General features: G+C 37.9%; 1 protein-coding gene across 2 annotated transcripts in view; it reads right to left on the bottom strand.

Moving 5' to 3' along the window:
- Window positions 1–8,336: 8,336 nt before the first annotated feature.
- Window positions 8,337–23,579, bottom strand: part of LOC110094474 (ATP-dependent DNA helicase MER3 homolog) — a 36,281-nt gene continuing 21,038 nt past the window's right edge. The window contains exons 8-12 of one of the 2 annotated variants that reach the window (XM_028695400.1): window positions 11,045–11,082; window positions 10,858–10,879; window positions 10,560–10,772; window positions 9,990–10,146; window positions 8,337–9,909 (exon numbers count right to left, since the gene is read on the bottom strand). In XM_028695400.1, coding sequence (XP_028551233.1) covers window positions 9,756–9,909; window positions 9,990–10,146; window positions 10,560–10,772; window positions 10,858–10,879; window positions 11,045–11,082 — 584 coding nt within the window. In that variant the 3' untranslated portion in view covers window positions 8,337–9,755. The remainder of the gene's footprint in view (window positions 9,910–9,989; window positions 10,147–10,559; window positions 10,773–10,857; window positions 10,880–11,044; window positions 11,083–23,579) is intronic. The other variant, XM_020819727.2, reaches the window with a different exon arrangement.

Genomic DNA, 23,579 nt, shown 5'->3' with positions numbered 1-23,579 from the left:
CAATGGCACTAAAATGGCTAACTCTTGGAGCTCCCCTATGCACCAGGATAAAGCATTAGCAGCCTTATTCTCTAGCCCTAACCTATACTGGATCTCAAAGTTATAGCCCAATAGCTTTGATAACCATCTCTGATGTTCCTTGGTCACCATTCTCTTCTCCAGCAAATACTTCAAGCTCTATTGATCTGTCCTACCAATGAAATATCAGTCCAACAAGTAAGGCCGCCACTTCTGAATAGCCAATATGATGACCATCAATTCCCTCTCAAAAACTGACTTCAACCAAGCTCCAGCTGTCAACACCTGGCTGAAGTAGGCTATAGGTCTGTAATTTTGTATGAGCACTATTCCCAATCCATATCCTGATGCATCAGTCTCTACTATAAATATCTGGCCGAAATCAGGTAGGGCCAGGACCGGGACCATGATCATGATTGTCTTCAATCTCTCAAAGGCCTGAGTGGCTGCATCTCTCCACAAGAAGATTTCATTCTTCAGATGCTCTGTCAGATGCCAAGCTATGGTGCTGTATCCCCTCATGAATCTTCTGTAATATCTTGTCAATCCAAGAAAACCACTCAACTCCCTCAGGTTCCTAGGTAGAGGGCATTTCAACATTGCCTCAATCATGGCCTGATCAGTTGCCACCCCTTCCAAGGATACAACGTGCCCCAAGTACTCCACACTAGCCTATGCAAAACAACACTTTTTCAAATTGGCCCATAGCTGATGCTCCTGTAACACTTCTATGACCGCCCTTAGATGCTCCAGATGCTCCTCACTGAACTTGTTCTACACTAGGAAGTCATCAAAGAAAATTAGAACAAACTTCCTGAGGTAAGGTCGAAACACCTTGTTCATGAGGGACTAGAAGGTAGCAGGGACATTGGTGAAACCAAATGACATCACCAAGATCTCATGGAGTCGGTTGTGTGTCCTGAAAGCTGTCTTTGGAATATTTTCCTCCCTCATCCGGATCCGATGGTACCCGGACTTCAGGATCACCTTTGTGAATACCTCCGCTCCACAAAGCTCATCTAGCAGCTCATCTATCATTGGAATAGGGAACTTGCCCGACACAGTCTCCTTATTCAGGGCTCGATAGTCCACACAATATCTCCAACTTCCATTCTTCTTCATCAGTAGAACTGAGCTAAAAAAAGGGCTATGCTCGGCCTGACAATCCCTACCTCCAACATCTCCCGGATCAGCTTCTCAATCTCATCCTTCTGGATCTTAGGATCGGTGATACCCCCTCCCTCAACATGACGGCGTGCATCTGTCCCCTCTGTGGTGGCAACCCCTATGGTGGTTGAAAAACATCACTGAACTATTGTATAAACGGTTGTACTGAAAGAGGGATGTCCCCCCCTTCTTCCCCTTTGATCCCCTCCAAATGCCATAGCTCCACTAGACATCCTCTTCCCACCTCCTATATGTCACTTACCATGGTTTTTAGAAACACCATGGCTTTAGAGAGCCCTGCATCTCACCAAATCATCATCTTTCTCCCTTCCACTATCAACTCCATTGTTAGCGTCCCCTAATTCACCTTGCAAGGTAAGCAGTTATCTGTTGATCTCTGTAGCATAACCAAAATAATAATAAAATAAAATAAAATAAATATAAAGTTTGAATCATTACCTGCCCAAATTCTGCCGAATACGCATCATCTACAGTGCCCATCCCTCTGCAAAACGACGTCGAATACAAGCACATCCCTCGCATACATAGATCACCTCGATTCTTCTCCCATTTGCGTTAATAAAGCAAGAACTAAGCTTACCTCGTTCGCTTTTTCCTTCTTACACGACCATCCCTCCAAGCCGCAGCAATCTCACACATGAGCTCTCTCGCTCCGACTTGCTTCAGTCTGGAACCCCCTATTAGTCGACGCCTTCCTCTCCACCTCCAGACGCCCCAAACCCTTATCTTCACTATCGGTCCCGTCAGCTTGCTCACCCTTGTTCGAACGCTAACGTAGCCGCAGGAGCCCTCCTGCCGGCCGACCCTTATACCTGTAGAACACACATGATCGAAGCCGGCCACAACCCTTCCGCCAAAACCATTCGCCTGATTCATCCCTATCCGAACCAGACTACAGTCGACCCAACCTCATGCTTTTCACGGTTCCTTCCTTCGTTCCTCACAGCCAACCGACACCACAGCCCGCTCTATGCTTGACGCCCAGTTAATAAGCCCTGGTCGAACCTACCTTGTCCCGATCACTCTACAACCCGCAAGCATCGACTTCCTGCCTTTGCCGAAACCCCAGTACACGTGCGGCTCAATCTCCTCACTACCATTCGCTGAAGCCAAATCTCCTCACAGCAACCTCTCGACCTCACCTCACCTCACCTCTTGTAGCCGCAAAAACCTAAACCCCTCTCTCCCTTATTGCTCTATCTATAAAGCCCACCATCCTACCCAACCAGCCCACCTATTAAACTAAAAGCCCATTACACCATCTTCCAAAATAGTCCACTAATATCCCACTTCAAGCCCATCAAAATCAAACCTACATTAACCTTCTCATCCCATTAAAATAATCCAACATACGTTCAAGCTCAACCCATTCAATTAGACCCCTCACAAGAATCCAAAAGTGAGTTTTCCATTTGTCTGATATTATTATTTGTTATTATTAATTAATATTATTAGACATTATGTTATTATTATTAGTCTAAATATATAGAAATATATTTATAAAAGAGAAGAGAAGAAGAGGGGAAAGAAAGGAAACAAAAGGTGAAGCTTGAAATTCAAAAGAAAAGAAAAGAGAGAGGAGAGAAAATTAAAAAAAATGTTTTGGTATGACATCATCACTGACGTTGCATCGCTCAGGTATAACTCTTTCTAAACTCAAAGTCCCGCTCTCGGTGTTTGCGGCGAGCCGGAGGACGCCTTATACACGCTCTCGTAGCATGGTAGGAGGAAGCCCGATGCGACGCTTACGGCGAGGCGGGTAGGCCCTGTACACCCTCTCATAACGTGGCAGGGATACTTCTAAGTACTCTTAAGCACTCTCATAGCATGGTAGGGGATAGAAAATTCCTTTTAAAAAAAGTACCCTGAAGACCCTTAAGCGCTCTCGTAGCATGGCGGGGATTGATGAAATGCGGCTGCGGTGTTGCCCAACACCTACTTGAAATACTCACGTAGCATGGAGGGGAAGGCTACGACTCACGAATTTCTCCTAACAGGGGAGACGTCAGGAGGCTACTGAAATTTAGACTAAACAGGGAACTTGATTGAGTGTAGGGGACTTAAACAAATTTGCACAGAATTTGAACTCAAACGAACTGCAGGGGGCATAAACTTGACTTGAATCAAATGACAAAGACTTGCAAACTAGAATTTGAAAGAATGAGCAACATGGAACTGAACTCACGTATTCACAAGGAACAAAACTTAAACTAAAATGCAGGAAACGGGACCTTAATTTAATAAATATGCAAATACATGTCTTGAATGATAATCTGGATCCTTCATATGACCGCCAGTGAACAAACAAACATAAATGAAAAAGTGTGGGGCTTGTACTGGACAAAGAAATTCAAATGCAACCTGTGTATATGAGTCGCAAAGCAGAAATTATTAATCAATAATATGGCTTATTCATTATAATTAGAATGTAAATACTAACTAGCAATGATGCTAGTGTTATCATTCACATTACAAATCAACTGGCGGTATGATGAAAAGTTGTAATGCGCGCAGCGATTCATCTAGAGAGGGAAATAAAAGACGTACAATGAATATGGAGATCTATCAATAATCACGTGCCACGAATGTAGTATATCTACAATCCCCCTTCCTAACGACGCCAGTTAACTTGCTAGCAAACACATTAAGCCACTTATACATATACAATGATTACAAAGACACCGTTGCAGTCAATGCTATTCAAGCGTCCAACAGATACACAAGTGTATTGTACACATAGGGCATGCAAACATCAAAAAAATGGCAATGACAACAAAGGAGTTGTAGATGTAGTAGTCTTACTACGCATAGCGTCAGACAACTTACAAACAAACATATTAGTTCACTCATGGGTGACGACGAATAACACGCAGCAGATGCTAGGGTACCCCTATAGTTAACAATAGTTTAGTGCCAAGCATATGCATTAATATCCCTACAACAATGTCAGCTGGATCACAAACACACAATAATTCCTTCACAAGCAACTGCAGGAAACTTGTGAACTTACAAACAAACTCAAGAGTGAACACAATAGCCTATAAAAGTGAGTGTAGTAACTTGCGAACCTACAAACAAACTCAAAAGACATGTAGAAAATGCAACGACATCCCTCCGGTTAGTATCGGCTAACTTGCAATCGATAACAGTTAGCTGATTGGGTAAATGTATGGATTCATTAATGAGCAATGATAGCATACAAATTATGAATGCAATAGTCTACCTACACTCAACGACTACCAACTAACGAATGAACACAATAGCCTACTTGCAAGCAGTGAAGGTCATGAATACACCTATATTCTATGACATAAGACCAACGTGCAGTGAATATAACAACACTCTGTGCAGTCGGGAAAGAAGACAGTAGCATTTGCAATCATCAACACCAAACATGTCGCAGAAGTAACGAATCATCTGCAAACATAAATACACCCACAAAAGGTTATTTACGAGTAAATGCATTAGCTCATTATAGGTGAAGGGAATCAACATGCAGCAAGTGCAACTATCTACAGGCGATGAACAAAAGAATTATTACACACACAGTAATCCACCTACGGGCAACGATGAATAACGTGCATTGGATGCTAAATCATCTCACAGTCAACAACTATTCAATATCAGACAAATACATCGGCCCCCCTACAAACAGGAGTAGTGAAGCGCAAATACCTATGGGGTTGTAGGAGGCCCTTCATACACACTACATGCCATATGCAAGCAAACACCAAATTGTATGCAGCAAACGCAAGTGTCTATAGACCTGCCATACACACAAAATGTTATATGTGAACAAAATACTAAATGACTACAGCGAATGTAAATGCCTACAAGCCGCTGAAGGGGGCTCGTTATAAATTCAACATGCTGTCTGTGGGCAAATGTGAAATAACTGTAATAGATGCAAGCATCTACGAGCAATAGCAGGAGGTTCGTTAGTGCATGACAGCCTACCTGTCTAATGTAACAAATGAAACTCAACCTTTGACGCAACGCCATCGGGTCCACAACATGCATATAAGTGGACAGAAGACATCTACGAGTTCCCAAACAGAGCGCCGCGCATGTTCAAATGATAGTTGCCTGCACAACTGACCGGCATCCAAACATTCCAAAAATGCCCCCACACATATATTACGTGTATACACGCAAACAAAAAAGTGCACATGCAAGCACATTAACCTATATACACACAATAATATACACCCACATGGGCCCCGACGAGCATGTTATGGGTACATACATGACGTCTGAGGATGCTGCGCGATCAAGAAATGAACTTAAGTTTGAGCATCATCCTTCTATACGGGTCAATAAGAATCAACATAGCTCAAACTATTAAACAAATATACGATCACAACATCGACTGAGATATTTGTTTTAATACGTTCATATTTGAGCTTCAAGGCCAATAATCATGTAAATTCATTAATAAAATAATGCAGCTGGCTACGAACCTGATCCTCTATTAGCAATTAGATAGAGTCGACAAGGTTCAACGGATAATTACAAAAATATCGCTTAAATACCTGCATAGGCCCCAACGAACGTGTCATATTACACGTGATGTCTGAGGATACTACGTGGGTCAAAAATAAACTTAAGCTTAATTCCAATCCTTCTCCTTGATAGGATGGGAGACGACATGACTTGAATCAATGAACAAGTGTATGATCACAACGACGATCGAGATATTTGTCTTACTACATCCATATTAGGCCTTCAATGCCTATAAATAATAAAAATTCATTAACAAGGGCATAAAACATATGAATAACCCGATCCTCAGTCAACAAGTAGACACAGTCGACAAGGTTCAACCCATAAAATGAAATTACCCGTAAGAATTTCGATGATGGCGATGTTGAGCATAGATCTCAACCGGAGGGGTTAATTCCAAATATTCAAAATGCCACACAAATACCCATAAAAGCTCAAAATTTCAAAAACTATCAAAATTCAGCCATCAAACATTTAAAGCAAAATCCATCTACTCCCCCGCAACAATTTGTCGAGGTGAATAAATTTAAATATCACTTCAGCTCACAAAGAACTAATGTCTGATCGAAAATATCATAAGGATTCATTCACAAATAATCTCTTGCCAATAAGAACGTGGCATGTGTTCTCTAACTGGTGGTTTTACCTCCAAATGGCCTCGCAGGTAAACGGTTATGACCCAGACCCTCTGAACCAGGTGGTTTGCCCCTAAATGACACCACTAAATTACAGTCATGACCAAAGCATGTATGCTCCCCAAGGGCACTAAATCCTTGGGATATGAATCAATATGATATGCTCGATAGGGCGCGAAGCCCTATGTTAGCTAAGATTGATTCAAATTTGTCCCCTTCGACAAACATCCACCCTAAGTCTACAAGGTACCCTTGGACGACGTAACCCATGGCTACTAACAAGGATCCTTCTGTTAGGTTGGGTCGACTACCACCTCTGATTAAGTAGAACAGGGAGTACGATGACCCAGAATGACGAAACTATGAGATCTTAATCGGGCTCATCATCATTCCCCCAACCATCCGCATTAAGTGCAAGATGGTAACATTTCTAATTTTAAATATCAAACTTCCAAACACCTAAACTCATGCTGCTACTCCATGCTATATAACAAGTCTCTCTATAAATCTAATTAATGACTAGCCTTAATAAAAAATTCTCTCTCGTTATCGGAAGGGGTAATAAACTATAGGGGCTTACGCTTATAGAAAACCAGAACTCAAATAAAAAAGTCCTCGCAAAATGAGGGAGAAATCTCTGGGTTATCTTATTTTAAACCCAATTTGCCTTCTAAAAATTTACCCCATAACTTAAACATTAAAACTCCCCCGAAAAAAAAGAAGGGAGGCCGGAGTGCGAATTTTCTGAGCCCACAGTATCTCATCCCTAGGATGAAGTGCTCCCCAACTCCAATGGGAGAAAATCCTCTCTCACATGAATCCCCTGTATCGTCAGGACCACTCCCCTACATATCCCTCTACCAGTATCCATCTTTTCAATCCCCATCATTACTCCATGCACCTTGTATCCACTAGTTTTATCCCCAATTGGTATGCGATCTAGTTGGAGATAAAATTATAGATAGCCCCATTATTTATCAACATCACTACCTCCTTGTATGTTATTTCTTCTCTCACCTTCATAGTGTGATTTAGAGTGAATCCCACCACTGGGAGGGTTCAAGGAGACCTCAGCCATGTCTAAATGCAATTTTCCCTCCTTCGTCGATACCTCACTCCCATCTCGCTCCTCAGCTTCCTCGTCATCACAGTTGGTGAGAACCTGAAGAGTTCGATCCTTACACTCATGCCCCGACATGTACTTCTCATCACATCTGAAACATAAACCCTTTGTTAGTTTCTCCGACACCTCCGCTTTGGTGAGTCGCTTAAAGTTGTCCCTTGGGCGAACTCCACTCTTCTCACTAGGTGCTTCTCTCTGAAAGGATATTGTCTAGGTTCTAGGTGCTAGAGTTATAAAGGTATTCCTGTAGGCCCCTAACATGATGTTGCTTCTACTAGCCTTCTCCCTCCTATATTTTCCCTCCACCCTCTGAGCAAGCTCCATCATCTGCCCCAGCCCCTTAGGCCTCAGTGCCCTGAGCTCTGCCCGTATATCCTCCCTAAGCCCCTTTATGAAATTCCCCTCCAATCCTTCCTCCGAGATTCCCCTCAATCTCCCTTACACTAGCTCAAACTTCTCTTGGTACTCCATAACTGTCCCTTCCTGAATTAGGGCATGTAAACTGCTTGTGGAGGTCTCCTTCTCAAATGGCTAAAAAACTTTCCAACAAGCACTCCTTAAATTCTCCCCATAAGTAGATCGGATACCTAGCCTCCCTCCATTGGAACCAGACTAGGGCTTTCCCTTCCAAATATAGACACGCCGCCATGAGTTTTTACCCTTATGTCAGCCCATTGATAGCAAAATAACATTTCATCTGGTACATCCAATCCTGAGCATCCTCCCCTCCAAAGATAGGCATCTTTAGCTTCCTTGATTTCTCATCCATACCTCAATGGTTTCTTCCTCCATTGATTCCTCCCATGTAGTGGTGGTGTGATTCCATTCTTTCCTCCCTTGGTTGACTTTGACCCCATGGATGCCCCCCCCCCGGGTTCAGCCTCCCTCCTTGCTATCCTCCCTTTGGAATACCCCGATCCACCCAACAACAAAGCCCCTTGTGGCGGTCCTAGATAGAAAACACTCCAATTCATCACCATCCTCCTGAATCTCCTTTTATCTTGGTTCCACCCTAGGAATTGTTGGTGATGCTTTTGATTGCATCTCAAGCATGATTTTCAACATGTCTTCAAAGTTTCCAAAACGGTTGGCTGAGAGTCTTCCCTCCACACCGAAATATTTTTTCTCAACTCCTGCCTTGAGTTTTTCCATCTCTCCTTCCAACACCTCCATCTTATTTGTTGCCATTAATTGGATCTAGGATCCAATTGCAAAAATTATAAAGACAACTTATTTTTCTACCCAAGAAAGATCTCTAATACTAATTTGATAGGTAACAAGTGCAAAAATCGAAGAGATAGTGGCTGAAATTTTGAATTTAAGCAAATAACACAACAAAAATTGAATAAATCCCGTGGCAAAACATTAGGGAAATATGCTGCCCAAGAAAGTGCTCTAATACTAATTTGATAGGTAACAAGCGCAGAAATCAAAGAGATAGTGGCTGAAAATTTGAATTTCAACAAATAACACAACAAAATTGATTAAATCCCGTGACAAAATGCTAGGGAAACATGATAATTAATGAAAAGTAAAAGAAAACAAACAAGATACAATGGATCTTCAGTTCAAGAGGAAGATCCGGCTCTTCCAATCCCTAGCCGATGGCTAGAGCCCAAGCAATTCTAGAGAACTCACAAATTCAGCAAAACAAAACATACCCCTAACCCTAACCCTTCCTCCTTTATTTAGAGAATAAAAATATAATGATAATTACTAAACAACCCTCGCAAAATTAATGCCCTCCTAAACTGCCCCCTCCTTTGTAATTTTCCATTCAAATCAAGGGCCCCACAAGGGAGCCGACGGCTTGCTTGGTCCGCGTGGAATACACCAGGGATCAGACCTGGTGCTGGGCCGACTGGACCAGTCCATCTTGGACTCGTCTAACATGTGCCAAAACCTTACATCAGGTTTTGATGAAGCTTGTAACCATGTTGGAGTCTTGAAAGATATCTCCGTCAGTAGCTCAAGCACATGCAAATTCTTAAGGGACAAAGGATGTCAAATGGCAAAACAATTGTTAACAAAACCTAACCTGAAGTGTATCAAACTTTGGTGACTGCTAATGGGTATGTTATTAAGCAAATAGTTAAGAGTGATAATAATGTGGAACATAAATATTTAATTGAAAGAAATACAAAATGTGTGGACTTCAATATATGGAAACTATTTGATAAGAAAAACCTCGTAGTTTTTGCAATTAAAACATAAATAAAGAATCCTCACGAGGTTGTGGAAAATTGCAAAATGATGCAGCATTTACAAGAAAAATAATCTTCTACCACCTAAATCTTAATCCACCAGTTATCAAAATGTTTGTAAAACAAATTGTTCGAACATTGAAACCAAAGAAGCAGCAAAGAACGGCAGTTAAAGTAATGGCGAACCTGCAATACCATAGATCGATCGTATTCCAAGTAGAGACCCTTTTCCTTATTGCTGTAAAAAGGATGACAATCAAAATTTGGATGCGACACAGATCATGCATAACCTAGCAGGCTAATGCAAGATAAGCATACAAATATTGAGTTGATTTAATCACAACTGTGTGCGCTGGTAAGTTAACTCCATGTGCAAGAGTATTTGTGGTGCAAAGAACTTGAAGATCCCCCTTCAGAAAAAGACCCTCAACTAAATTACGATCCTTCAGACAAAGCCCACCATTGTGATAGCCGACTAGGAAATAAAGGGAAAAGGCAAATTAGTAAGCACAATACCTATGGACAAATAATCATGCAATGATCCATTACACCACGCTAGCCAAAACAGAGCAAATGCAAACATAAAATATTTTAATTTATTATCAAATGTAATAAGAGTACACAACAACAACAAAATCAAGCCTTTGTCTCACTACGTGGGGTCGGCTAAATGAATCATTTTTCGCCATTGTGCCCTGTTAAAAGTCAAATTCTCATTAAATCTAATAAAGAAAGATCATTTCTAATATTTTCTAACCAAGTCCTGGATGAGAAAAGTGGAGGGTTGCGTTAGGTAGTCTACAGTTAGCATAAAATTTGTCGAATAATCATGACATGAATTCTTTAAAAAATTGTAATAAGAATACAAAAAGCATATAAAATCCTCACCACCATAGAGAATGCATGATTGCATTTGTTTGTCACCACAAGATACAGAAGCTTCCTTTAGTTTTTCCTGTTGCTCTTTTGATCTTATGAATGGATTTGAATGTCCAAGGCTTGATGCAATCTGAGAGAGGTGTTGTGCCGCTTCTTGTGCTCCTTTTCGTGTTGAACAGAATATAAGTGCAGATTTTCCTCTTGAATATTGCATGAGGATATCTGTAATTCATCTTTTTACAAACAAGATCTAATAATAACCATCAATTGAGAACAAAACAAACATAATTCTTCAATATGTGCTTACCAAAAACAAAGTTTTGAAGACGCTGCATTATAAAGACAGAAGAAATCAGTTAGAATAGCACAAGAATTAACTGCCTCCGTAATTTGTTTACAAGAGAATAGAAGATTTTTCTTAATCACATGACTAAATTTTCCCGATGCTAACCTCCTAACCTGAGTAGCAGGCATTATCATTATAACAGAAATACCTTTTCAAATAAGAAATCATTCTTAGCCGGAGCATAGCCTGCAACAAAGAAGGGATAAATGCTCAAATAATCAGTCAAATGCATGGCCTTAATTTCTTGCCTCACTCAGAAAAGCTGAAGCATAACATCCTTTGATATAAGAATGCCCATTTCAGACTTAAGGTAAGAAGAATATCATATGAATTAAAAGAAAGTAAAGAAAAAAGAAATAGAAAAGGTCCTAATAAGTGAACCTTAGTTTACAATATCCACTATAGACACCTATTCTATCTCCATGACCATATTACGTTGGTAAAACTTGTAGTTTCAATAAAGAACATCAAAATGGACTATGGCGATGCATATCTAACAAGAACATGCTCCACAATACCAGGCTGTTCTTATTAGTAAAAATGTATATCAAGTTATTAATTCATTCATACAGATTATTCAAAATAGAATAACTAAAGAAGATTTGAATAAACAATTCAAGTTTGCAAAAGTTTAGAATGATATAATTGAGCTCATTTCATTCTAAAAAAAAAAAAAAAACTAAGGATTAAAGTTAGATATCTCTTCATTATTATTGTACAACAGTTTATAGATCTAAAAGAAGACCCTTTATTAAATCATTTTCTTATACATATATATATATATATACACACACACACAAACAGGCATATTTCTATGATTGAAAAGCATATTGAAAAATAAAATAAACATTTCTCTAAACTATAGAGAAAATGACCGAATTGATACCCTAACCTTTTTTAAAGGACCAAAATAATACCCACCTATATAAAAATAATTTTGCCGCTTGACTCATTAAATAAAAACCAAACTAGTCCTTTCGTGAGATCATTTTGATCACTACTTAAAAAGTCAAGGAACTAAAATGAAACTTTTAATAATCGGAGACTATTTTTTCCTTCATAAAGAGTGTGATCATTTTGGTACCCCTGAAGTACATTCAACTGACTTTCTCGTGTGAAGGTCATTCATAAGAACAACATAACTTTGGGTGTAATTGGGCAAGATTTTAGATAATTGTAACTTTTAACAGCATATAAATTATTAATTATGAACATTTGGTCATTTCTATTAATATATTCATTTTTAAATAAATTTCTGTACTCATAACACTAATACTCATGAATAATCTGCCAATATATTTTAAACTATAACAAACACCCCTAATTGCTTTTTATCTCTTCAATCAAGGCATCTCACTAACCAAAGCCTTACAGCAAAGTGCTTTCCTAGACAAGGTTTTAGCAATGACAATATTCTAGGACGTGCGCAAGGTTTTATATCATGCTTTGCCTTGAGTAGGGGCTTGGATGAGCACCCGCCTGCCTTAATAATTAGTAATTTCAATTAAGAAAAATTTACTTGATGAGCTTACTTATATATATTTTCATCGGCACACGCCCGCGTAGCTTATTTATAGGTTTCAAATTGCTAAAGCTAACTTTTGAATGACTAAACATCAATAATGCTATTATAGGTACATAACTTGAGCTTTGTCTCCACTGCTACAAAACATGGGTTGGAGCTATCGACTATATGTTTTTGGTCACACCTTATCCACTTTCTGTTATCTAACTCTTCAATCATTCTTCTATGTCCTTCATGTCCGCTAGTCCATTCACCCTCTACCATCTCTTAATTATGAGCACAAGCAAAGATGTTTGTAGTTAGTGACAAGGTATGTGTAAATTACACAATCAAGGTGGAGATCTGATTGAGAAATCCAACAAGAAGCAACAATTGTGACTCAAATTTCTTCAACTGCTATGCCAAGTCACTATAATTGACCATGGCTTCTTGATCAGTCATGAATTCATGTCCTACAATCCATGGCTTGAAATACTCTTGACTGTTTGAAACTTTTGTCCATAAATTTTTAAGATCTCTTTATTGCTCTGTGCATAAAAATTTTTTGAATAGCTACTAAAACTTGGGCTAAGTTAGTGTGGAAGATTGAAGGATTAGTTGACTATTTAAATGCCCAAAAATAAGGGTATACGTTTGATTTCAAGGGAGAATTAGGGTTTAATGAAAATTTTGGAACTTGAAAATGATTGAGGTCTATGGTTGGGAAGGTTTTTTTTTTAATTAATGGCAAAATCTGGATCTCCAACGAAGAAGAATTAAAAGAAGTAGGGTCCTTGTTTTATTAAGGAGAAATAACTTATGGTTTGACTTACCCAAGGGGTCTTCTTGACTAGTGCATAACAGAGATAACTTGGTTGGTTGAGATGAGGGAATTGATTAGAATTCTTTATACTCTCCTTTAAGGAATGAACTTTTTCCCTATTGCAAGGGTAAGTTACACAAGCTTTTCTGTAATTAATCTCTAACCAATTCATGATTTTTAAAATTGAAAATTGTGCGCACACAGACAGTTTTAATCTTTAGTTATTGTAATATTATTATAATTGAATGGTTTACACAGCCATTAATACTGGTTAATTAGTTGTCAAGTTAGATTCCTCATTAATCGCATGGTGTATTGTGCTATACAAATTTATAATGAAATTCTCATTTATCATAATCGAATGGTAGAAAAGAACTTTTTAGCTGGAGTTAATAAAAAATTTGGAACTAGTTCTAAAAAGCATGGGATGTACAGGAATATGATAGTGAAATTGCATTCATTTCTGTGAAATTAGATATCAAAATCGTTTTGAAATGAATTTGTGCCCTCTTACAACACTCGATTTTGCTTCTTATTAAGAATCACATGAGAATAACGCCCAAAGAAATGTGGGCTTCGAAAATTAAGCCCCAGCCTCTTCCTGCTTTGCTTTTCTTCAGGGGAGTTTTAACGGAATTAAGTTCCAAGGTAAGTTTTGAAAGGCAGATGGATTTGAAGATAAGACACTAACAAGAGATTTCGCCCTCATTTTACGAGGACTTTATAATCTGAGTTCTAGTTTCCTATAGGCGCAAGCCCCTATAGTTAATTACCCCTCCCGATAACGAGAGAGAACTTTCAATCAAGGCTAGTCGTCAATCAGATACATTGTATCCATAGACATGTAGTATTAGAAGTATAGTAGCAGCATGAGTTTGAGTATTGGAGAGTTTGAGAATTTGGAAATTTGATATTTAAAATTAGAAATTTCACCAACTTACACTCAAAGCGGATGGTGGGGGAATGGATGAGGACTCGTTCAAGATCGCATGGTTCCGTCGTCTCGGGCCATCGTAATCCCTGGTCTACTCAAGGTAGTTGACCCAACCTAACAGAAGGATCCTTGTCGACAGCCATGGGTTGCTTCGTCCAAGGGGACCTTATAAACCTGGGATGGATATTTGCCTAAGGAGACAAATTTGAATTCACCTTAGCTAACAAAGGGTTTTATGTCATATCGATCATATCCTATTGATTCAAATCTCAAGGATTTGATGTCACTAAGTATCGTATTGGCTCTGGCCATAACCGATATTTCGTGATGCCATTTGGCAGCAAAACCACTAGGTTCAGAGGGCCCCGGGTCATAATCGTTTATCCTGCGGTGCCATTTGACAGCAAAACTACCGGTCAGAGGACACGTACCATGTCTTATTGGCAAGAGATTATTTGATAATGAATCCTAGTGATATTTTCGACTAGGCATTAGTTCCATGTGAGCTGAAGTAAATTTAAATTTGTCCACCCCGACAAATTATTGCGGAGGGTTGATAAATTTTACTTTAAGTAGTTTGATGGATTATTTCAATTTTAAATATTTTGGATTTTTGTGGAATTTGGATTTTAGGTGGCATTTTGGATTATTTGAAATGAACCCCTCCGGTTGAAAGAAGCATTCAACACGGCCATCATCGGGGTGCTTGGGGTCATTTCCATTTATAGTTTGGATGATTTTTGGATTTTCATGGGTATTTGGGTGGATTTAAAATATTTAGAATTAACCCCTCCAGTTGATTTCTGCATTCAACATGGCCATCATCGGGTTGACTGGGGTTACTTCCAATTTATTGGTTGAACCCTGTCGACCTTATTCACTCTCCGACAGAGGATCAAATTCTGTAAACTTTGGACCTTTATTAGTGAACTTTCTTTATTGAAGGACTAATATGAATGTATAAAATAAATATCTCGGTCGACCTCGCGACTGCATATTTATTTAATGGTTCGAGCCGTGTCGACTTCTATCTACCCACATAGAAGGATCGGGCTCGATCTTGGGTTTATCATTGAACCCGCGCAGCATCCCTAGACGCCACATGTGTAATCTTAACACACTAGTCGGGGCCCATGCGGGTGAATGAATTCATCGATGAATCTTTCTTATAAAAAGGCCTTGAAGGTCTAGCATGAATGTACAAAATAAATATCACGGTTGACCTCGTGACCGCATATTTATTTAATGGTTTGAATCGTGTCGAGAAGGAACAAGTTCAAACTTAGATTCATTATTTAGCCCGCGCAGCATCCCTAGACGTTACGTGTGTATCGAAACCACGCTCGTCAGGGCCCATGCGGGTGAATGATTCTATTTGCCCCTTTTGTGTACCTATGTGTATACAAATTACGGTGCATGTGTGAGAGCATTATGAAATATTTGTAAACACCTTATGTCCGCTCGCATAAATGTTACGGATCCGATGGCATAGCGTAGCAGCTTCTAGATTGAGTTGTTTGATATTTTGTACAAGTAGACTGTCATGCACTACTTATTGCTTTCTACAAGTGGATCATAGTATACTAACGAATCTCATGCTTTTGTTTTTCATTAATTAGATATATTGGGGATCCTTTGCATTTGCTCATAGATGTCACTTGTCATATGTAAGGGAGCTTTCTATAATGATTCGTATGTATCTACATTTGTTGTATAGTCCTTTGGTATTTTACTCTTGATAATATTTAGCATACATGACGGATCTTCTACAGCGATCCGTATGAGCTTGCATTTTGTTATATGTCACATGTCTTCACTTGTAACCTCTTAGTCATATTCATGGGTGGGTTATACATTTTGTTGCAATTCTTTTATATGCCTCTGTAGGTGAACCGCTATATGCATGATTCTATATTCACTCGTGGGTGCTCGCATATATTATGGATATGCCGTGCTTATTGATAAATGACACGTTGTATGCTAGCATTTGTATTGTATTCTTGAAGAAACTCAACATCTATTGAAGACTTCATGTTATTACTTGCAAGTAGGTTGCACCCTGAGCTCTTCATTGGTTTATTAGCACTCACTTATGCATTGCAATTCGTTGCACTTATAGCACGTCTTTCATGCTTCATTCATGGACATCTCTTTCAGTTTCATTAGTTGGAACCATTTCTCTACTAGCCTTCTTCTTATTTGTAACAAGTCCCCTTCCATTCGGACTCCAAAGCTCTTAGCCTGCTCTTACAAGCTAATGTTTTCTTAACCATGTTTAAGGCCTCATTCACAAACTCTGCGTCATCTGCAAAATCAACATCTTGATAGCAGGTTCATTCTTGCATCACCCATAAACTAACTATTTCATCTAGTTAAAACTCCAGTCAAGTTGAATCAATATAATGATATTCGTGAAGACTTCATAACTTCGAAAGTTATCTTTTGAGAGCTATAATGGAACTATTGAGGATCTATGACAAGAGACTTATTTATTATTGATGATGACATTGATGCTTTCCCTTTCATATCTTCTTCCACGAGATAGATTTGTCCCTCATTACCCTCGCTTGAGATGGATTTCACATTCATCCTCTTCACTTAGACAAAATTCTCATTCATTTCTCCTATTTGGAATGAATTTCAATTTTTTCTACAATATAGTTAAGGATCCCCAATTCTTCCACCAATAATATTTAGAATCTCGAGAATAGAATTCCTCGCGACATAAGACAATTGATGTAATATAATTCCATCTCAGCTCTCCGTCATGAGTTGTGGTCACTCATAGGTAACTTGTTGCACTCATTATAGGCTCCCTTGTGTTATGAATAGATCATTGCATTGTAAATTCCTTGCATCAAGATTATGAATGATATCTTTTCCACATCTTTATTGCATTGGTTTGTAGGATGCTACATTCATTATATATGAATTGTTGTTATTCATGGAGATCTATCGTTATGTAAAGTGTGTACCTCTTGCACTTAATTAGGAGTTGCTATCTCACCACGCATAACTTCATTTTAAGCAGGATATCGAGCTCCTTCTTGCTTGGTTCCAGCTTCATGTTGTCATGAGATTAGTTCTATATAGTTTGTTCATTCGAGTTCAAATCTCTTATGATTTATTCGAATTCCTTGTGTCATAGTTTTACTTGAATTCTTAGGAATCATTCAATTCAAATTGAGCATAGTTCATTGTCAAAACCCACTTGATATTGTATGGTCCAAGTTCAATGTCTTCAAGTTCTCATGCATTTGGCTCAAATATCGCTGCTTTATTTAAATTTGAGTCAGGTTTATGCTCAATTCAAGTTTGAATTTATGTTCAATTTTGTTTCATTTGAATTCAAAATCTAATTCAAGTTTGAGTCCAAGTATAGTTCAGGCTCGAAGTGAGCCTCTTCCGTTCGTTCGAGCCCCATGTGGTCCAACTCAAGTCTTTGCTTGAATTCAAATATTCAAGTCAAGTTCCAATTCATTTCATTCTCATTCCAATTTCATTTTACTTAGGTCCCAAAATCTTTGTTATTATTCATCTGCATCTTGTCTAGAAGTCCAAGTACAAGTTCTTTGTTGTTCAAATGTCCATAAGTTTGGTGCGCAAGTTCAAGTCCATGTTCAAATTATTCAAGTCGAGTCCCCTACACAGCTCTAGTCCAGGCTCAAATATAATCGTCTGCAGTTCTTTGTCATTTGTTTGGATTCAAATTCATTTTAAGTTCAATTTTTCATTGTTCACTTAGCAAATTCAAATTGAATCCTTTTTGTTTGTTCAAATCCATGTTAAGTTCATTATAGTTTGTTTTCGATTCGCCGTTGGTCCAAATTCAAGTCTGAGTGCGGTCTTATGCTCACCCTAAATTTCGGCAGCCTCCCGCCATACTAGATAAAAGCATGTACGGTAGGTGTCCTTGGACACCGCGGCCATGAAATCTTAAATCCCACCGCGCAAGAGAAAGACATGTATGAATCTTCGGTACCTGTTTAAAAAAAAGCAGTTGTTTCCCCGCAGGTACAGAGCCGTATACAGGTATTTAAGATTGTCCCCACCACGTTATGAAAAGTGTATATAAGTATAAAACCCGAAAACTGTCGATCATATGCGTCGCGACGAAATTAGGCAAAATTTCAAAGTCGTTGGAATTTGACGCAATAAATTTTATAAAATTCCACACGAAATTTCAATCGAAACGGTATAAAAAACGTATACTTAATTTTGCACAATTTGAGAATTAAAAATCGTAGAAATTCGTTTAAGTAAAATTATTAGGTTTTGTCCATACTACCCCTCATGAGCATTAAGGAATTCATTATAGGGAGGGGCACATGAGTAATTTACCTCCTAATTTTTCCTAAAATCCCCTCAGTCCGCTTCGGGATAGATTCATTCGGTCCCTTGCTTGTTTCTTCGACTAAGAGAGGGAGAAGGCGGGCGGAAGAGGAAGGGGCAGAGGGAGCTAGGGAAAACTAGTGACCGGTGGTGGTTTCCGGTGATTCCTTTGGGAAAAAGTAAGAGGAAGGCTTGGGAAAGTCTAAGGTATGATTCTTGAAGGAATTCCTAAGCTTTTCATATGATTTTCTTTAAAAGAAATTTCTAAGGTTTCTTCCAAAATTCGTTTCCTTCAAAATATCTTTACAAGAAAAGTTACCCTTGCTATTATAAACATTTTTATGATTAAAAATCAAACTTTCATGGGAAAACTTTTGAGTTTAGAAATTAGGGTTTTAATGAAACTTTAAAATCTTTTGGAGAGAAGGTTACAGAAGCTTTCTTTGAAAATGCAAGATTTTTTCAAAGAATTTTAGGTTCAACTCTTAGTTTTTTCACTAATTGAAAAAATGATGATGCATGCTTACCTAAAGTGGTTCCAAATAACCTTAGGAGGGCTCTAATGGTGAAATTTGAGCATTTTTCACAAAATCTTTTTTTTTTTCCTAATTTTTATATGTATTAATCCGAAAATTAAATGCCATAAAATTATAATTAGGAAAGAGCAATGTTCTAACATGCAAATTGAATGATATTAGTGAAGAATTAAGTTTCCAAAAATTGGAATTTAGGTAAATCCGAAAATTTGCAATTAAATTACATTTCATTAAGGAAAATATTTGATATAAAAGCATGAGATTTGGATATGTTAATGAACATGATTAGATATGTGATAAATTAACATTTAAATTAATAAATATGTGATAAACATGCTTTAGGTTATGGGTAGGTTAATGAGCTTTAATGATCCTAAGGAGATTAATTAATTAATGGAATGTGTAGGGTGTTTAGTGAGGTATAATTGATTTGAGATGGTATAAGAGGCTTATGTTGTTATGTTATAACTTTTCCTTAGGACTTGAAAAGAGGTATTAAGGAGAGACCGGTGAAACGGCATTTTGAAGAAGCAACATTTGAGATAGGAACACTTTATTCTACAAATCATATTCCTTTATGTTTTGAAATGTTATATTAAATGTTCTCATGCATATTAATATTCTCATTATTTGATGGTAAGCAATGCACAGAAGTCTCTTTCATATAAATTTGCTTTATATTCAATGCATATGATTAATATGAGAATGCTACACTACATATTTATGTTTCTATGAAAAGAATGGTTGAATGTTTGTGCATGTTGAAGGCGAAGTGTCAAATATGATGCACAAGCACAATATGACTCTTATGAGCAATATGACCCTTCGGGACAAATGAGGAAAGAAAGATAAATGGCCAAAAATATGTTTGTATATATGATCCGTACACTTATGATACTCCAGTACGGTTGTATATGATAAAGAATAAGCAAGGATAGACATATGACATAGTTGAAAACATATACATATGAACTAGCATATGACGCTTAGCATATATATATGAACTAGCATGTGACACTTAGCAAAACAATCATGACATTTTATAAACATATAGAGGAGTTAACTCACTTTTAGCATGCATGTTGATTTTCATTTAATTGGTATATGAATTTGTTAGAGTTAGTGTTACCTATTGAGCTCTAGCACATTCCCTCATTTTGGGATATTTTTAGGAGAACACGCTGCTAGGAATGGCTGACCGCCCTTGGTACACTTACAGTCATAGAGGACCTGATGATAGATTCCTCTTATATTTCTTTTAGTTCTAGTTTAAATGATTTTGGGTGGTTTGGCATGAAAAAGATTTTATAGCCAGCTTTGTATATTTGAAACTTTTTATGCAATGATATAAAATGCTTAGTTTAATTTAGAAAGTTGTGTAGAGGCGCTTTTAGTTTCCTTTTGAAGTATTTCAGATTTTGCAATGCATGTTTTGAGAAAATTTCATGTTCTGAACGTCCGACATCCGTTCCCGCCTCGTTTATATGAGCTCATCGGGTCGGGTCGTGATAATAGGGCCTACCCGCTTCGCCAAAGGTGTTGCACCGGGTTCCCTTCCAACCACGCTAGAGAAAAGCGTGTATGAGCGGTTTTCAGGCTCGACATGAACGTTGAATGCGGGGTTTTGAGTTTAGGGAGTTATACGTTAGCGACAGACGACAAATACAAAATGCATACAAATAATCTACCACTTTTTTTACTATTTATTTTCCTTCTTTTTTTTGAATATCTTGTTATCTTTTTTTTTTAATCTTTTCTTCGCGCTCTCTCTCTCTCTCTCTCTCTCTTTTATTTCTTTTCTTTTTTTTGTAAATAAACAATAATAGAGGCCCCAGAAATGATAACAATACTATGCATTGTCACTATAACTAATAACAATAACTACAACCACAAATGGGAGTAATTAATATGGTAATTAACGATGACAGAGAGCAGAGTAAGCATGAAAAACATCATGAGGGTCCTTACCTATTAATGGGTTATTTTGATAGAGTTTAGGGACCTTGGTTGTCTCTTGAAATGGGCTGAATGAGGGTGGAGATGTGCCTTTAGGGATTAGGAAGCAAGTTGGTTGTTTGGGCTTTTGTGTATGTTGTTGGGCTGCTGTAGGTGATGGAGTGGGCTCCTTAGGATGATTTGGGATGAGCTATTGAAAGTTTGTGCGCGTAAAATGGGGTTGCTATAGGTTTCTCATGAACAGGAGCAAAGGACAGGCTTTCACGTGGATAGGAGCAGGAGAAGTAATCATAAATAAGATGTGGAGATAATGTTTGTGTGGAAAAAGTAAAGAGCAGCATGTGGATCGGAGGAAGCAGCCAAAGTCTTCCATTTGTTCAGTTTTTAACGAGAGCAGCGGGAGCGGGGTAGAGCATGTGTGATACGACGCTTCGGTGCCATCTGCAGGGAATGGTCAGGAGGCTGGATATCTGCATGATTTTCGGTATGGGCTCGGGAGCAGGTAATTATTAAATTTTTTATATGTTATTTCTCCTTTTCTTTTGGTTGTAGTGTATAGGCCAACAAAGACCCCCCAAAAAATGTGGTACGTGTTTTGAGCAAATCATGTTTGTTGCATGCTTATTGACCTTATAGATCTCCATATATTTTTTATGGATGTCACACTAAGGTTTTCATTTAATGGATCTCAAAAAGTTTGTTTGGATATCACATAAGGTTTTCATTTAGTGGAGAAGCAATTTTGGTATGAGTATACAGTAGGTTTCAGTCTACCAACACTAACAATCATTGATCGTAGTATCCAAAGAATCTGATTAGCAGCCATGGGTTGCCTCCTCTCAAGAATCCCGAGTAAACTGAAGTGGCTAGATGTAAGTTGAATTGGTTTATGTTTGAAAAAGGTGGTATGGGGTTTACATCTATTAGAATATCGAGAAGCTATTTTGATTTGGGATTTATTACTTCATTCAGAGGTTACCCAAAAATTTGAATTGAAGCGGGTCTTGCTGCTTCTTCCTAGAAGTAGCCCGGGTATTTGAATTTGGGTCAGGACTTATGACTATCATTTAAAGTAACTCGTTATCGTGTCTTACAGCTTAGCCCTATAGGCTAAGTTGCTCATTTTTTGTTTGTTTAGGTTTTAGGATTTTGCAATTTATTTTAGCAATTTCTCTTATGTGTGGGTCTTACGACTTCACTTAGAAGTTGTCCGTTAGCGGGTCCTATAACCTAGCTCTATAAGCTAAGTTGTCCATGGGTTTTGTTTTGATTGTTTGGATTTTAGGATTATTGCAATTTATTTAGTAATTTTTCTAACATGTGGGTCTTACAACTTCACTTAGAAGTTGCTTGTTGGTGGGTCATACAACCTATATCCCTATAGGCTAAGTTGCACATGTGTTTTATTTTGATTGTTTGGATTTTAGGGTTATAACAATTTATTTTGCAATTTCTATAACATGTGGGCCTTACGACTTCACTTAGAAGTTGTCTGTTAGCGGGTCTTACAACCAAGCCCATAGGATAAGCAGCCCCTTAATTCATATATAATTTGAGAGTTTAGTATTTCTCCTAGGAGTTTCTCTTAAACAACAGGTCTTACAACTTTTTTTAGAAGATGCCTAAAAATGGGTCTTACAACCTAGCCATTTAGACTAAGATGCCCACTAGTTTTGGAAGATATCAGTACCCTATTTTACTTTATGTACTACAATTGTAGCTTGATGATTAGTAACTAGAGATCTGAAGGTTGAATGATTTACTTGAAGTTTTGATTGATGAATGCAAGTTGATTGAAATTTCATTGAATGCATGCAGGCTCATTAAAAGCTGGAGGTGATTGATTGAGAGCATGTATGTTGGCTGATTGATTGATTGATCATTGATGATTGAATATGATTGAAGCATGGTTGGATACAGGAATGATTGACAGTTGGATAAATATCAACCATCAGATGGATGATCATAAATTTGGATAGGTCCTGATGACCTCATACAAAAATGAGGTCAACAAGGACTACCAAATGATATAATAGATTTTACGTATGACAACCAAAAATAAAATTTGTATAACCCTTAATACAATCAAAAAATAGAGAAGCACTAGGAAAATAGATCCAACCCTATATATATATATATATATATATATACACACACTGTGCAGCACTTACTTTGATGAAGAGGATGTCTCGCTTTCCCATAAAACCATCATTGCTAGTCTTATGCTAAACAAATATTTAAGATTGAAGCTGTTCATAGGTGATTCTATCAAAATCATATTAAAAATGTAGCGCTTAGTCTAATATTTAAAAAAAAAAAAAAAATCACTCAATTTTGGTCACAAAAAAGTATTATCATGTTGAAACAGATGGAATCCCTCATATCCCTGTTGGGTTAAAACTATAGACAGAAGTTCCAGTCCAAAGGAAAGTCCCTTAGATTTGCTTCTAATAATGCTCCATGTCACATACTACTTTCCAATTATATAATTAGTTTGGACTCACAGCCACATAAAAGCTGCACCATGATTTTCATGTAGGCCCAAAGCTATCATAAACTAGGATTAAATAAAAGTTCGTTTTTTTATCATTGCAAGCA

Source organism: Dendrobium catenatum, unplaced genomic scaffold (assembly GCF_001605985.2).
Source record: "Dendrobium catenatum unplaced genomic scaffold, ASM160598v2 fragScaff_scaffold_629, whole genome shotgun sequence".
Lineage (NCBI taxonomy): Eukaryota > Viridiplantae > Streptophyta > Magnoliopsida > Asparagales > Orchidaceae > Dendrobium > Dendrobium catenatum.
This window is presented reverse-complemented; position numbering and strand designations above follow the sequence as displayed.